The sequence below is a fragment of the Thunnus maccoyii genome, chromosome 3, assembly GCF_910596095.1.
Source record: "Thunnus maccoyii chromosome 3, fThuMac1.1, whole genome shotgun sequence".
Lineage (NCBI taxonomy): Eukaryota > Metazoa > Chordata > Actinopteri > Scombriformes > Scombridae > Thunnus > Thunnus maccoyii.
The window spans coordinates 37,196,784-37,214,400 of record NC_056535.1 but is presented as its reverse complement, the minus strand read 5'-3'; the positions used below and the strand labels follow the sequence as shown (position 1 = coordinate 37,214,400).

General features: G+C 45.0%; 1 protein-coding gene across 6 annotated transcripts in view; it reads right to left on the bottom strand.

Annotated features, from left to right (window-relative positions):
- Positions 1–17,064, bottom strand: part of rbm39a (RNA binding motif protein 39a) — a 22,040-nt gene extending 4,976 nt beyond the window's left edge. Inside the window, exons 1-11 of one of the 6 annotated variants that reach the window (XM_042403558.1) lie at positions 16,912–17,063; positions 10,514–10,576; positions 10,155–10,219; positions 8,379–8,428; positions 8,033–8,218; positions 7,237–7,290; positions 4,382–4,499; positions 3,968–4,120; positions 2,995–3,132; positions 1,331–1,396; positions 73–277 (exon numbers count right to left, since the gene is read on the bottom strand). In XM_042403558.1, the coding sequence (XP_042259492.1) occupies positions 73–277; positions 1,331–1,396; positions 2,995–3,132; positions 3,968–4,120; positions 4,382–4,499; positions 7,237–7,290; positions 8,033–8,218; positions 8,379–8,428; positions 10,155–10,160 (976 nt within the window). In that variant the 5' untranslated portion in view covers positions 10,161–10,219; positions 10,514–10,576; positions 16,912–17,063. Of the gene's footprint in view, positions 1–72; positions 278–1,330; positions 1,397–2,994; positions 3,133–3,967; positions 4,121–4,381; positions 4,500–7,236; positions 7,291–8,032; positions 8,219–8,378; positions 8,429–8,526; positions 8,559–10,154; positions 10,220–10,513; positions 10,577–16,911 lie in introns of those variants that run through there. The other 5 variants (XM_042403565.1, XM_042403556.1, XM_042403546.1 and 2 more) reach the window with 5 other exon arrangements.
- Between the last annotated feature and the right edge of the window lie 553 nt (positions 17,065–17,617).

Here is a 17,617-nt window from a genome sequence, read left to right as displayed (position 1 = left end):
TCGGTGCCTCAGCCCAGGTGTTGGTATCGGGACTGAAATCTGTAGTCAGAATCAGAACTGGTCTGGTCTCACCCTCTGCAAGTCGGGCCATGAGCTGCAGCCGTCCGGTGGTTCCGAGGTCGATGCCGGTTCGCTCGAGTTCGTCGCTGTCGAGGAAAGAAGAGGCGGTGGAGGCATCGGTCCGCTCTGTCACATGACCCACCTTCATGGGCCGACCCGCCAACTCGAAGCCGTTCAGCTGCTCCAGAGCTTTCTTAGCACATTCTGCATCTGCAAACTGACAGTCAGAGTCCGTCAGAGACGACGCCACCCGCTGCACTAACATACCACTTTATACACGACTGTAATTACAGTTCGCCACTCGTCCTCCAACATGTGAGGCGACGTGTGAGGCGACGTGTGACTTGACATGTGAGGCGACGTGTGACTTGACATGTGAGGCGACGTGTGACTCGACATGTGAGGCGACGTGTGACTTGACATGTGAGGCGACGTGTGACTTGACGTGACTCTGCATCGCAATGACTAAACTCTAAAGTCTCTGCAATATTTATCAGAGCTGCAATTTTACTAAATTACAGCAACTTTTCCACATAAACGTCTGAATCAGCAGCTGTTTGTGGTTTGGACCAATCGTGGCGTTTGGTGTGACGACAACTGACGACGAATCTCACCTGCCAACAAACACGATGCCATAGACGAGCAAAACTGTTCCCAAATGTTCCCAAATGTTCCCAGATGAGGTTTGATTCAGTGAGTCAGGAGACATAATCTGCCTCAAACATCCAACTAGATTTATTTTAATAACATTATTGATGATTTTATTTGCTGCTGATGTTGAGCTGAAAGTTTATTTAATAAAGGTTATAAATGGAACTCAAGTACAGTATTTTCTGTTTTATAGAACGTTGAGTCCTCATGGTTCTCATGTTCAGCTGTGTTGTTTGTGTGATCTGCAGGAAGTCGTTACGTACGACTCTTCACTGGCAGCAGTTTAAATAAATCACATTATTTTATATTGATTGCAGTGCTGTTGTGTTTTTAGGATTTAAATCTCATGTTTGTGCATTTTATTCTAGACATTAATTTTGCTTTGATCCTCATAACTGTGTTTTATTTGGTTGCATTTCTCAGTCTGTAAAACACTTTCAGTCTCGTTTTAAATGAGCTTTAACAATAAACGTCCGGATGATGGAAACTGAGATATTTGTATTTTATTGACCAAACGATTGAGACTGATTGATGATGAAACTGACTGTTAGTTGAAGCACTGTGATGATGATGAGGATGATGATGATGATGATGGTGGTGGTGGTGAGGAAGAACTCACTGTGATGAAGCCGTATCCTTTGGAGCGTCCGGTCTCACTGTCCATCATCAGCTGGATGCTCTCGATCTGTGAAACACAACAACACAAACAGTCTCACACACACTAATACACACTAACACACACATACACACACTAACACACACACACACGAACACACACTAATACACACTAACACACACATACACACACTAATACACACTAACACACACATACACACACTAACACACACATACACACACTAACACACACTAACACACACTAACACACATATACACACGCACTAACACACACTAATACACACTAACACACATACACACACTAATACACACTAACACACACATACACACACTAACACACACATACACACACTAACACACACATACACACACTAACACACACACACACACGCACTAACACACACTAATACACACTAACACACATACACACACTAATACACACTAACACACACATACACACACTAACACACACATACACACACTAATACACACTAACACACACTAACACACATATACACACGCACTAACACACACTAACACACATACACACACTAATACACACTAACACACACATACACACACTAACACACACATACACACACTAACACACACATACACACACTAACACACACACACACACACGCACTAACACACACTAATACACACTAACACACATACACACACACACACACTAATACACACACACACACACTAACACAATCACGCATGCACATGTGTGAGTGTGTGTGTATTAGTGTGTATATGCGTGTATTAGTGTGTATTAGTGTGTGTTAGTGTGTGTGTATTAGTGTGTATTAGTGTGTGTTAGTGTGTATTAGTGTGTATTAGTGTGTGTTAGTGTGTGTATTAGTGTGTGTATTAGTGTGTGTATTAGTGTGTGTATTAGTGTGTATTAGTGTGTATTAGTGTGTGTTAGTGTGTATTAGTGTGTATTAGTGTGTGTGTTAGTGTGTATTAGTGTGTTAGTGTGTATTAGTGTGTGTTAGTGTGTATTAGTGTGTATTAGTGTGTGTGTTAGTGTGTATTAGTGTGTGTGTTAGTGTGTATTAGTGTGTATTAGTGTGTGTGTTAGTGTGTATTAGTGTGTTAGTGTGTATTAGTGTGTGTTAGTGTGTATTAGTGTGTATTAGTGTGTGTGTTAGTGTGTATTAGTGTGTATTAGTGTGTGTTAGTGTGTATTAGTGTGTATTAGTGTGTATTAGTGTGTATTAGTGTGTATTAGTGTGTGTTAGTGTGTGTTAGTGTGTGTTAGTGTGTATTAGTGTGTGTATTAGTGTGTATTAGTGTGTATTAGTGTGTGTTAGTGTGTATTAGTGTGTATTAGTGTGTGTGTTAGTGTGTATTAGTGTGTATTAGTGTGTGTATTAGTGTGTATTAGTGTGTATTAGTGTGTATTAGTGTGTGTTAGTGTGTATTAGTGTGTATTAGTGTGTGTGTTAGTGTGTATTAGTGTGTTAGTGTGTATTAGTGTGTGTTAGTGTGTATTAGTGTGTATTAGTGTGTGTGTTAGTGTGTATTAGTGTGTATTAGTGTGTGTATTAGTGTGTGTTAGTGTGTATTAGTGTGTGTGTTAGTGTGTATTAGTATGTGTATTAGTGTGTATTAGTGTGTATTAGCGCGTCTCACCCGTCCAAACGGTTCAAAGATTCCTCTCAGCATCTCCTCGGTGATGTTGAAGTGCAGAGATCCGATGTAGAGCCTCATGGGTCCAGATGTTCCTTTCTGCAGGTTGTTGGCTGCAGCTGCTGCTCTGTTCTTCTCTGCCTGAACACAGAAAATGTGTTTTGACTCGTCTTTAAAACTCCTGAGTCTGTTTTAAACTCCTGAGTCTGTTTTAAACTCCTGAGTCTGTTTTAAACTCCTGAGTCTGTTTTAAACTCCTGAGTCTGTTTTAAACACATCAACCAGAAGTTGTTTAGATTACAGCCCAGATCCCCTCCGTCCTCCAGCAGCCTGCATTATTTCATGGTATTACAGAAACCTGCTTTCTGTAATGGGAGAACAGGGTTGAGGTCCTCAGCCTTGTTATTGATCCTACAGACTCTGAACATCATGCTTCATAAAGATCTTCCTCATGTGGTGTTGTGATGATGATGATGCTGGGTTGAGATCTGGTGACTGTGAAGAGACCACTCCCATCAGGATAAAGCTGATCACTCACAACTACTTTGTATTGATTAGCAGTGACCCTTCCCCAAACCCTGCCGGCATAACAGAGCCCCCAGACCCCCTCACTGTAGGGGTCCAGCACTCAGACCTGGACCAGACCCCCTCACTGTAGGGGTCCAGCACTCAGACCTGGACCAGGTTTTCCTTTAACGTGTCACCAGTCTGTATATTTGTGGTTTTTGAGAAATAATAAGCAATCGGCACGTTTTGAAGGGGACTGCACTAGTTACATATGAATATAATGAATCGTAACCAACGTCACACTTTTTGAAGTTGTTTCTTATAATTTGTACCAAATGTCCTAATAATGAACCGTTAAATACCTGCACATTTCCAGGAAATTAATATGAAATTAAAGCCGCAGTAAAATCAAGTGTTACTGAAAACTGCATACATCTGTGTGTGTGTGTGTGTGTGTGTGTGTGTGTACCTGCGAGGCCTGTACAATGATGGGAACTCCCAGCAGCCTTTGCCCCGTCAGCCCGATGGCCAGAGGGACAGAGTTGGCCTCCACAAACTCGATGTAGGCGATGCCCTTTGACCTGCGCGAATTCCTGTCTGAGATCATCCTCACGTCCCGAACCTGCAGAGTGACCGCAGCGGCGGTTACCACGGCAACCAGCCACCGAAAACCACCACCCACTAGTGTAATACATACTATGTACTAACTAAGTATGTACTACTGCATACTGCATACTAGCATACTGCATACTGCATACTAGCATACTAGCATACTAGCATACTGGCTGCAGTGACAACTGAGGACACTGAGCTGTCAGATGAAGAGCTGCAGACTTACAGCTTGTTTCTCTGCAGTGGAAACACAGCCAGTGTCAGCGTTTACCTTCCCCACAGCAGAGAAGAACTCCTCCAGGTCTCTGGGTCGTATCCTGGCTGCCAGCTGCATGCAGAACACCGTCCTGGCATCGCGCTCCTCTGGAGTCAGGTTATCTATCGGCTGCCTGCACAGAGTCAACAGCATCAAACTACAGGAAGTACTCTCTCCCATCAGCGCCAGCTTCACAGCGAAGCCTTCAGGCCCAGTCAAAACAAGCTGGCCTGTTGCATTTATCTCGCGCCAGCCGCATGTTAGAAACGTCATCAACACGCCAAAACGCTCGCCGTGGATTCTCTGGAACATGAGCTGCTGTATTCACACAAAAGCTCAGTCAGACATCACATGGAGTTTGTAGTGGAGAGCTGTCACAACACCCACACTACCTGTCTGACTGTAACCCTCCATACTGACTGTAGAGGCTGCCTGCAGAGTCAGTGTCACTACACCTGGATTAACTCTCTGACTGCAGTCTGACTCACCTGTCTGACTGTGGTCTGACTGTAGTCCGACTCCCCTGTCTGACTGTGGTCTGACTGTAGTCCGACTCCCCTGTCTGACTGTGGTCTGACTGTAGTCCGACTCCCCTGTCTGACTGTGGTCTGACTCACCTGTCTGACTGTAGTTTGACTGTAGTCTGACTCCCCTGTCTGACTGTAGTCTGACCACCGTCTGACTGTAGTCTGACTGACGTCTGACTGTAGTCCGACTCCCCTGTCTGACTGTAGTCCGACTCCCCTGTCTGACTGTAGTCTGACTCCCCGTCTGACTGTAGTCCGACTCCCCTGTCTGACTGTAGTCTGACTGTAGTCCGACTCCCCTGCCTGACTGTAGTCTGACTGTAGTCCGACTCCCCTGCCTGACTGTAGTCTGACTGTAGTCCGACTCACCTGTCTGACTGTAGTCTGACTGTAGTCTGACTCACCTGTCTGACTGTAGTCTGACTGACGTCTGACTCACCTGTCTGACTGACATCTGACTGTAGTCTGACTCACCTGTCTGACTGACATCTGACTGTAGTCTGACTCACCTGTCTGACTGTAGTCTGACTCGCCTGTCTGACTGTAGTCCGACTGTAGTCTGACTCGCCTGTCTGACTGTAGTCTGACTCGCCTGTCTGACTGTAGTCTGACTCCCCTGTCTGACTGTAGTCTGACTGTAGTCTGACTCCCCTGTCTGACTGTAGTCTGACTGTAGTCTGACTCCCCTGTCTGACTATAGTCTGACTGTAGTCTGACTGTAGTCTGACTATAGTCTGACTCACCTGTCTGACTGTAGTCTGACTATAGTCTGACTCACCTGTCTGACTATAGTCTGACTCACCTGTCTGACTGTAGTCTGACTCACCTGTCTGACTGTAGTCTGACTATAGTCTGACTCACCTGTCTGACTGTAGTCTGACTATAGTCTGACTCCGTCTGACTGTAGTCTGACTGTAGTCCGACTGTAGTCTGACTGACCTGTCTGGCTGTAGTCTTACTGTAGTCTGACTCCGTCTGACTGACATCTGACTGTAGTCTGACTCCCTGTCTGACTGTAGTCTGACTATAGTCTGACTCCCTGTCTGACTGTAGTCTGACTGTAGTCCGACTGTAGTCTGACTGACCTGTCTGGCTGTAGTCTTACTGTAGTCTGACTCCGTCTGACTGTAGTCTGACTGTAGTCTGACTCACCTGTCTGACTGACATCTGACTGTAGTCTGACTGTAGTCTGACTCACCTGTCTGACTGACATCTGACTGTAGTCTGACTCACCTGTCTGACTGACATCTGACTGTAGTCTGACTCACCTGTCTGACTGTAGTCTGACTCACCTGTCTGACTGTAGTCTGACTATAGTCTGACTCGCCTGTCTGACTCGCCTGTCTGACTGTAGTCCGACTGTAGTCTGACTCGCCTGTCTGACTGTAGTCCGACTGTAGTCTGACTCGCCTGTCTGACTGTAGTCTGACTCCCCTGTCTGACTGTAGTCTGACTGTAGTCTGACTCCCCTGTCTGACTGTAGTCTGACTGTAGTCTGACTCCCCTGTCTGACTGTAGTCTGACTGTAGTCTGACTCCCCTGTCTGACTGTAGTCTGACTATAGTCTGACTCCGTCTGACTGTAGTCTGACTATAGTCTGACTCACCTGTCTGACTGTAGTCTGACTATAGTCTGACTCACCTGTCTGACTATAGTCTGACTCACCTGTCTGACTGTAGTCTGACTCACCTGTCTGACTGTAGTCTGACTATAGTCTGACTCACCTGTCTGACTGTAGTCTGACTATAGTCTGACTCCGTCTGACTGTAGTCTTACTGTAGTCTGACTCCCTGTCTGACTGTAGTCTGACTATAGTCTGACTCCCTGTCTGACTGTAGTCTGACTGTAGTCTGACTGACCTGTCTGGCTGTAGTCTTACTGTAGTCTGACTCCGTCTGACTGTAGTCTGACTATAGTCTGACTCCCTGTCTGACTGTAGTCTGACTGTAGTCTGACTCCCTGTCTGACTGTAGTCTGACTGTAGTTATTAGTCTGCCATCAGCCGCCTTGTGTAACACAGTCGACATACGTCTTTTACTGTTGTATGTGGCACTTTCTTTTGCTGGGATTTAGTACCCTCCCTACTCCAACACCATTCTGCAAGGGCACAGTCGCTGCATCCTGGGCTTAGCGCTGTGGTGATGGGTCTGGTTATGCAAGACTAGTCTGACTGTAACCCTCCATAGAGACAGGAGAGACAGAATACATCTGAGCAGCAGTGCAGGGTACAGACGTCCTGACTTTTACTCACTACATCTCCCATAATGCACCTGGAGTGTAAACAGACATGCCTTTAAACCACACAGAAATCTGAAGTCAAATGACATCATAACAAGCTCTCACCTTATTGGACTCTTCTCCTTCCTGACAGGACTCTTACTCCTGGACCGCCGACGGCTGGACAGAGAGAGAGAGACAGGTTAGAGAGAGAGAGAGACAGGTTAGAGAGAGAAAGACAGGTTAGAGAGAGAGAGAGACAGGTTAGAGAGAGAGACAGGTTAGAGAGAGAGAGACAGGTTAGAGAGAGAGACAGGTTAGAGAGAGAGAGACAGGTTAGAGAGAGAGAGACAGGTTAGAGAGAGAGACAGGTTAGAGAGAGAGACAGGTTAGAGAGAGAAAGACAGGTTAGAGAGAGAGAGAGACAGGTTAGAGAGAGAGACAGGTTAGAGAGAGAGAGACAGGTTAGAGAGAGAGACAGGTTAGAGAGAGAGAGACAGGTTAGAGAGAGAGACAGGTTAGAGAGAGAGACAGGTTAGAGAGAGAGAGACAGGTTAGAGAGAGAGAGACAGGTTAGAGAGATGCACTTCCTCCTCCACTGTGACTTCCACTATTCTATAATAACTTGCAGTATAACTTGCAGTATTACAGTATTGCAGTACTGACTGTTTGTGATACTCTATAATAACTCGCAGTATAACTTGCAGTATTACAGTATTGCAGTACTGACTGTTTGTGATACTCTATAATAACTTGCAGTATAACTTGCAGTATTACAGTATTGCAGTACTGACTGTTTGTGATACTCTATAATAACTCGCAGTATAACTTGCAGTATTACAGTATTGCAGTACTGACTGTTTGTGATACTCTATAATAACTTGCAGTATAACTTGCAGTATTACAGTATTGCAGTACTGACTGTTTGTGATGCTCCCTGTAGCGCCCCCCCCTCTCTCGGCTCTTGCTGCAGCTGCGGCGGCGCTCTCGGCTGCGGCTTCTCCGTCTGTCTCGGCTGCGTTTGCGTTCTCGGCTGCGGCTTCTCTTCCTGTCTCGACTGCGGCTGCACTTCCTTTCACGGCTGCGACTGTGGCTGCGCTTCTTCCTGCTGGACACACAGCAGCCAATCAGAACACGGGTCCACCCGGGTCACACGGTGAGTCAGGTACATTGACACACCTCCTCCCGCTGTCACGCCATGAGCGTCACGTCAGCTAACGCCTGTAACACGCAGCACCTGTCTCACAGACAGTCAGAAAGACGGGTACCTCTTGCTGTGCTCCTCCTGCCCGTTGGGATTCGGGTTCTTGGCGTCGTCCTAAGCGGGTCGACAGAGAACAGCATGAGGACGCAACATTCAGGTGTCCAGGAGGGAGGGGGGACAAGAGAGAATATAGACACAGTTAAATGAGTCACATTGAAACAGATTGTTGTGTGTGACGGGGGGGGCGTGGGGGCGTGGGGGGTGTTAGAGGTCAGAGGTCAGTCTGGATCAGTCAGTCAGTCCCAGGCTGCAGCCCGGTAGCCGGCTGGAACTCCGGCAGCAGACGCGACTCTTCTTCTTCTGTGGTGGGACTCCTCTGAAGGGCCCTGAAGCAGACAGGAGGCTTAGTCACTACACTCAGCCCAGAAGAAGAACCCCGGACACAACCTCCACTACACCTGACACACTGCCTCACCTGTGCAGGTACCATGCCTGTATGAGGAGCTGCTCTCACAGATTAAACGACTCTCAGATTGAGGAGCTGCTCTCACAGATTACATGTTTATTGACTCAGATTAAGGAGCTGCTCTCACAGATTAAATGTTTATTGACTCAGATTAAGGAGCTGCTCTCAGATTAAATGATTATTGACTCAGATTAAGGAGCTGCTCTCAGATTAAATGTTTATTGACTCAGATTGAGGAGCTGCTCTCACAGATTAAATGTTTATTGACTCAGATTGAGGAGCTGCTCTCACAGATTACATGTTTATTGACTCAGATTAAGGAGCTGCTCTCACAGATTACATGTTTATTGACTCAGATTAAGGAGCTGCTCTCACAGATTAAATGATTATTGACTCAGATTAAGGAGCTGCTCTCAGATTAAATGTTTATTGACTCAGATTGAGGAGCTGCTCTCTCAGATTAAATGTTTATTGACTCAGATTAAGGAGCTGCTCTCAGATTAAATGATTATTGACTCAGATTAAGGAGCTGCTCTCAGATTAAATGTTTATTGACTCAGATTGAGGAGCTGCTCTCACAGATTAAATGTTTATTGACTCAGATTGAGGAGCTGCTCTCACAGATTACATGTTTATTGACTCAGATTAAGGAGCTGCTCTCACAGATTACATGTTTATTGACTCAGATTAAGGAGCTGCTCTCACAGATTAAATGATTATTGACTCAGATTAAGGAGCTGCTCTCAGATTAAATGTTTATTGACTCAGATTGAGGAGCTGCTCTCTCAGATTAAATGTTTATTGACTCAGATTAAGGAGCTGCTCTCTCAGATTAAATGTTTATTGACTCAGATTAAGGAGCTGCTCTCACAGATTAAATGTTTATTGACTCAGATTAAGGAGCTGCTCTCACAGATTAAATGTTTATTGACTCAGATTAAGGAGCTGCTCTCACAGATTAAATGTTCAGACTGACTACCCGGTCGGTCACTTTTAGTCTCAGGATGTGGAGACTTTCAGAGTCTCGGTTGAACCTCCATTCTGAGTCCCTGCTCAGAGCTCAGAGCCGGGATGCAGAACGGTGCCAGCAGGACATAAACTACTACTTTATGCTTAGCTAACAGCTAACAGCTAACTCTGATGCTAATGCATTGTGACGCTGCCTTCCCATGATCCTCCTGTGATTATCACTCAGCTGCTCCATGCTCTCCTGTCTGTCTCTGACACTTAATTTCCCAGAATCCTCAGCTGTTCCTCCTCAGGGGGGGGGGTTTGGGCCAAACTCGGTGTGACAGTTTACAGTTACCAAGGGAACCACAGTCATGTTACCATGGGGACCACAGTACAGCAATGCATGATGGGGCTTTTTACTACCTTCATGTCTGTGACAGATCACACTGGCATTCAGGGGAGCAGAGGTGAGAAATCGTTAGGCAAGTCTACAAAGAGAGATAGACGGGCATTTATTCATGACAGTCTGAAAAGGAACGCATCATCATCATCATCATCATCATCATCATCATCATCATCAGCCCAACTCTACTGTCTACAGTTATTCTAACATTAGCAGCTACAGAGTGAAGAGGACTGCTTTGAGGACTGGTGTGATGAGCATTATTTGCACATCAATGCACAAAAAACTGAAGGAATAATATGAGATTCCAGATTAACTGTAGATCACAGCTGTGTTGCCAAACTAGTGTGTCGGTACCTCAGTGGACAGACAGACTCACCTTCCTGTACGGAGCCTCCAGCATCGCCTCGATGTCCAGGTCATCTGCCATCTTGCTGCTGGTCTGTGAACACACACAGTGAGCTGTTTGCTTAATCCCAAGCCTGACCAAGCCTTTAAAGAGAGATTGAACTAAACTCCAAACAGAACAAGCTCTGATCTAGAACACAGGAGATAGCAGCTGGTTGGTGAGTGTTTCTGAAACTTTGTCTCAGGCTTTGTTGGAGCAGAGCACTTCCTGGTTTCGCTCTCTGAATTTCAATTGGTGGGTCACTGACGGGGTTCACGCCCTCTATTGTTGCCTTACTGTGAAAATCTGAAAGGGGCGGGTTCAGCTGTGACACTTCCTGGTATTTAAACACACAAGCTGCGCTCTAGCATCAGTGGAAGCGTCAGTCCTTAAGACCGAATTGTGTAAAGACCTGCGAGTCTACCTGTCCACCGAGCAAGTCCACCGAACGGTGAGTCCCTTTCTACGATCTATCAACGTAGCCTTCCTCACTCACCATCTGCTACAAACACATTCCTGTCATCCAATGCTTTCGAGAGAAAAAACAACACACCTGTCGTAGACAGTGCAACCCGGAAAACCTCATTTCAGTCAGAAAAGCCTCGTCTACTCAGTCCTCCTTCACTCTTGGCCATTGGAACTGCCAGTTGACTGTAAACAAAACAGAATTCATCCAAGCACTCGCTAATATGACAGACATTCAGGTTCTAGTCCTGACCGAAACCTGGATCCGTCCAGAAAACACCAATACACCAGCCGCACTCTCAGTCTCTGAGGGGTCCTCGTTTCCAAACACCAGAAATCCAGTAAGCTTTCTCTGCCAAGCAACAACTCCTTTGAATACCACACAATCAGAGTTACTGCTCCTGTTCAGCTGGTTGTGGTTGTCATATCAACCACCAGAGAGTCAACCGGGAAACTTTGTAGTCAAACTAGACATGTTACACTCAGCCATTCCTGGTGACGACACACCTCTGACTGTCCTGAATATCCACACTGACAAAACCCGAGCAGCTGACTTCCTGTCACTTCTGTCTTCATTCGATGTCAAACAGATCTCCACCCCTCCCACACACAAAGCAGGAAATACTCAGATTTTTATTCAGAACTGCTCCACAGCAAATCTGACTATCACCCTCGTACATCTGTCAGATCTTTATCCAATTCACCATCTCCTTACGGAACATCCTCATGCTGCTCCCCAGTTGGTCTCCTTCCACCTCAACATCCTTTTGCTCACACTGACTCAACTTTCCAATGAGGTCTTGGCTACCCTGCCTCCTCATAATGAGGCTACAGACACACTCTGCTCCTCACTAGCCTCCTCTCTTCACCATCTCTGCCCTCTAACATCCAAACCTGCTCACATCATCCCCCTAGTCCACGGCTCACTGAAGACAGAGAGCAAAGGATGGAGCTCAGAGCAGCGGAGAGAAAATCCAGAGAGTCCACTGATGTCAGTGACTGTCAGGGTCTCCTAGCAGCATCATTCTCCTCCAGTTTAAAAACAGCTAAGACCACTTACTATCAGAACAAGATCTGTGGAACCTCAGACGCTCAGAAAATGTTCTCTGCTTTTAATTTGCTCCTCAATCCACCTCCTCCTCCTCCAACCTCCTGTAATCAGTCCTCTGATCCTGACAGGGCCACGCTGTCCTCGTTCTCCCCTCTGACCGAGGACGACGTCTCCAAACTTCTGCTGGACTCTCGTCCCACTACCTGTCCACTGGACCCAATACCATCCAACCTTCTACAGACCAGTTCCCCACACTTAACCCCGCAGTCACACACATCATCAACTCCTCACTTACAACAGGTGTTTTCGCCGCCACATTTAAGCAAGCTCGATTCATCCCGCTGCACAAAAAACCTGCACTCAACCCAGCTCAGGTTGAAAAATACAGACTGGTTTCACTCCTGCCCTTCTTATCAAAAATACTTGAGCACACAGTCTTTAACCAAGTCTCTGAATTCCTTTCTGAGAACAACCTGTACGACCCGAATCAGTCCGGCTTTAAGCGCCGTCACTCTACTGAGACTGTCGGTTATGGACTCACTGCTTTCAGCTAGAGCTGCTGGTCAGTCCTCAGCTCTACTGCTGTCGGATCTGTCAGCTGCCTTTGATACAGTCAACCACCAAATCCTCCTCCCCACACTCACTGAGCTCGGTATCTCAGCATCCGCCCTCCGCTGGTTCATGTCCTACCTGTCAGGGAGATATTTTAGAGCATCTTGGGGGGGGGGGGGGGGGGGGGGGGGGTCATGGGTGTCATGATTGATGATGACTGGTTTACCCTGTTACCCCTAACCCTCACCAATCTCACTTCTCACGCCTGAACCTAACCAACCCAACCAACGAAGGTAACGAGTACTAGCCAATCAGAAGCAGAGTAGGGCCCGTCATGACTTCACCATCCTGGGAAAAAAAATATGGCCCACCAGTAAGCTACACTGCATTGTCTTTGTGTGTGTGTGTATATATATATATATATATATATACACACACACACACATAATGCCCTTAAAGTGGCCCAGAATATGTAAAATGGAAATATTTCAATATTTCACAATTATGTATTTTTGTGCAGCTGCCATAGTTTTGCACAGAGGGTGTTGATTGATGGCTTTACTGGTAATAATGAAACCCACCATTCAAATGTTGTTGCACTCTTCACTTTCAATAAGTGAACAGAAATAATTGTGGCTGTTATGTTCTCCTGTTTTTGATGACATGAGATCATAATATAGTGTGATTTTGAAAACACTCTGAAACATTAATAAAGGATCGATCAGCCATTTATTAATGACTGATAAGATATCTATCCATGCAAAATACATTAGTGGTTCAACATTTGGTACAGAGACTAATTCTAAAGGAATACTTGAATAGTGGAGTAAGAAAATCTCTGATGACAGCTTCTATGATGTCAATAATCTGGTTTCTTTAGTCTTGTGTTAATTAAAATGAAAAGAACAGCTTTAGTTTTTCCAGCGTGTCATAAAACAAGTCATTAGTCCAGATGAACATAAAATATGTTACTATCACTATAGAAAGAAAACATCAACGTCAAGAAGCAAGAAAGACTTTTACACTGCAGGGACAGTTTGACTTGTTTTACACTGCAGGGACAGTTTGACTTGTTTTACACTGCAGGGACAGTTTGACTTGTTTTACACTGCAGGGACAGTTTGACTTGTTTTACACTGCAGGGACAGTTTGACTTGTTTTACACTGCAGGGACAGTTTGACTTGTTTTACACTGCAGGGACAGTTTGACTTGTTTTACACTGCAGGGACAGTTTGACTTGTTTTACACTGCAGGGACAGTTTGACTTGTTTTACACTGCAGGGACAGTTTGACTTGTTTTAGACTGCAGGGACAGTTTGACTTGTTTTAGACTGCAGGGACAGTTTGACTTGTTTTACACTGCAGGGACAGTTTGACTTGTTTAAGACTGCAGGGACAGTTTGACTTGTTTTAGACTGCAGGGACAGTTTGACTTGTTTAAGACTGCAGGGACAGTTTGACTTGTTTTACACTGCAGGGACAGTTTGACTTGTTTTAGACTGCAGGGACAGTTTGACTTGTTTTAGACTGCAGGGACAGTTTGACTTGTTTTACACTGCAGGGACAGTTTGACTTGTTTTAGACTGCAGGGACAGTTTGACTTGTTTAAGACTGCAGGGACAGTTTGACTTGTTTTAGACTGCAGGGACAGTTTGACTTGTTTAAGACTGCAGGGACAGTTTGACTTGTTTAAGACTGCAGGGACAGTTTGACTTGTTTTAGACTGCAGGGACAGTTTGACTTGTTTAAGACTGCAGGGACAGTTTGACTTGTTTAAGACTGCAGGGACAGTTTGACTTGTTTTAGACTGCAGGGACAGTTTGACTTGTTTTAGACTGCAGGGACAGTTTGACTTGTTTAAGACTGCAGGGACAGTTTGACTTGTTTTACACTGCAGGGACAGTTTGACTTGTTTAAGACTGCAGGGACAGTTTGACTTGTTTTACACTGCAGGGACAGTTTGACTTGTTTAAGACTGCAGGGACAGTTTGACTTGTTTTACACTGCAGGGACAGTTTGACTTGTTTAAGACTGCAGGGACAGTTTGACTTGTTTAAGACTGTAGGGACAGTTTGACTTGTTTTACACTGCAGGGACAGTTTGACTTGTTTAAGACTGCAGGGACAGTTTGACTTGTTTTACACTGCAGGGACAGTTTGACTTGTTTAAGACTGCAGGGACAGTTTGACTTGTTTTACACTGCAGGGACAGTTTGACTTGTTTAAGACTGCAGGGACAGTTTGACTTGTTTTAGACTGCAGGGACAGTTTGACTTGTTTTAGACTGCAGGGACAGTTTGACTTGTTTTAGACTGCAGGGACAGTTTGACTTGTTTTACACTGCAGGGACAGTTTGACTTGTTTAAGACTGCAGGGACAGTTTGACTTGTTTTAGACTGCAGGGACAGTTTGACTTGTTTTAGACTGCAGGGACAGTTTGACTTGTTTTACACTGCAGGGACAGTTTGACTTGTTTAAGACTGCAGGGACAGTTTGACTTGTTTTAGACTGCAGGGACAGTTTGACTTGTTTTACACTGCAGGGACAGTTTGACTTGTTTAAGACTGCAGGGACAGTTTGACTTGTTTTACACTGCAGGGACAGTTTGACTTGTTTTAGACTGCAGGGACAGTTTGACTTGTTTTACACTGCAGGGACAGTTTGACTTGTTTAAGACTGCAGGGACAGTTTGACTTGTTTTACACTGCAGGGACAGTTTGACTTGTTTAAGACTGCAGGGACAGTTTGACTTGTTTTACACTGCAGGGACAGTTTGACTTGTTTAAGACTGCAGGGACAGTTTGACTTGTTTTACACTGCAGGGACAGTTTGACTTGTTTTACACTGCAGGGACAGTTTGACTTGTTTTAGACTGCAGGGACAGTTTGACTTGTTTTACACTGCAGGGACAGTTTGACTTGTTTTACACTGCAGGGACAGTTTGACTTGTTTTAGACTGCAGGGACAGTTTGACTTGTTTTACACTGCAGGGACAGTTTGACTTGTTTAAGACTGCAGGGACAGTTTGACTTGTTTTAGACTGCAGGGACAGTTTGACTTGTTTTACACTGCAGGGACAGTTTGACTTGTTTAAGACTGCAGGGACAGTTTGACTTGTTTTAGACTGCAGGGACAGTTTGACTTGTTTAAGACTGCAGGGACAGTTTGACTTGTTTAAGACTGCAGGGACAGTTTGACTTGTTTTAGACTGCAGGGACAGTTTGACTTGTTTTACACTGCAGGGACAGTTTGACTTGTTTTAGACTGCAGGGACAGTTTGACTTGTTTAAGACTGCAGGGACAGTTTGACTTGTTTTAGACTGCAGGGACAGTTTGACTTGTTTAAGACTGCAGGGACAGTTTGACTTGTTTAAGACTGCAGGGACAGTTTGACTTGTTTTACACTGCAGGGACAGTTTGACTTGTTTTAGACTGCAGGGACAGTTTGACTTGTTTAAGACTGCAGGGACAGTTTGACTTGTTTAAGACTGCAGGGACAGTTTGACTTGTTTTACACTGCAGGGACAGTTTGACTTGTTTAAGACTGCAGGGACAGTTTGACTTGTTTAAGACTGCAGGGACAGTTTGACTTGTTTTAGACTGCAGGGACAGTTTGACTTGTTTTACACTGCAGGGACAGTTTGACTTGTTTTAGACTGCAGGGACAGTTTGACTTGTTTTACACTGCAGGGACAGTTTGACTTGTTTTACACTGCAGGGACAGTTTGACTTGTTTTACACTGCAGGGAGAGTTTGACTTGTTTAAGACTGCAGGGACAGTTTGACTTGTTTTAGACTGCAGGGACAGTTTGACTTGTTTTAGACTGCAGGGACAGTTTGACTTGTTTTACACTGCAGGGACAGTTTGACTTGTTTTAGACTGCAGGGACAGTTTGACTTGTTTTAGACTGCAGGGACAGTTTGACTTGTTTTAGACTGCAGGGACAGTTTGACTTGCAATAAAGTAAAGATTATTAATTACAGCTAGAAAAACATGTTTCACTGTTCATTTGGGCTCCTGCCTGATGTTTTAACATTACGGAGAGCTTCTCAGAGAACCAGGTTATATCCGCATCTCGGAGGTTACTGTCGCCGTTAGCCTAACAGCTCAGTGTCCCGGTAATTACACCGGACAGCTACAGTTTAACCCCAGTAACTGTGACCCCGGCGTGTCCCCGGTGAGGCTGGTGGCCCGATACTGTGACCTCAGCCGGTCTGACTTCAGGTGAGCAACACCTGAGGCCTCCACTACTAGCAGCTAGCAGCTAGCAGCTAACGGCAGCAGAGCAGGCTGAGCGCCGGGCAGCAGAGGAGTTTTTACCTGGATACACAGCGGCTCGGTGGGTCAATAACCAGGAAACTGTCGACCTGTCCGGTTCACGGTTTCTCCTGTCGGTACCCGCCACAGACACCTGCCTCCCGGGCTCTTAATGGTGTAAACAGGAGCTCGGCAACTGTCGCGAGATTGTAACTCCTCCTTGGGAGCCAGACAACTATCGCGAGATCTTCACTGCTATTATTATTATTATTACTGATTAGAGATAATCATTAATATAACAAACTCAATACACAAACAGCAGCTGAAAATGCGACAGCAACAGAAAGTGTGTTCACATTAAAAAAGAACATCAACAAAGGTTCACAATGTTCCGGTGAGTCTTAAAGCAACATTCAGGAAATGAACATGAAACCTGTGTTTCTTGCTGTAATCATTCCTCCTGTTCATACTGACCATTAGAAGATCCTTCATAATGACCTCACAATGGAAGTGATGGAGGACAAAATCCAGTCTGAAACTGTTGAATTATGTTAAATTGTTGTATTACTCAGATAACTGAACCTGCTCTATTCATTATTCTGTTCACTCACTTCATCTTAATGTAATGTGAGCTGTAGTGGTGAGTTGGGCACTAACTGAAAAATAACAACTTATAATAATAATGATGCATTTCCATTTGGCTTGATGAAATGGATAATACTTATACTAATACAATTTAAAGTTAACATTTAAAAGAAATACAACTAAA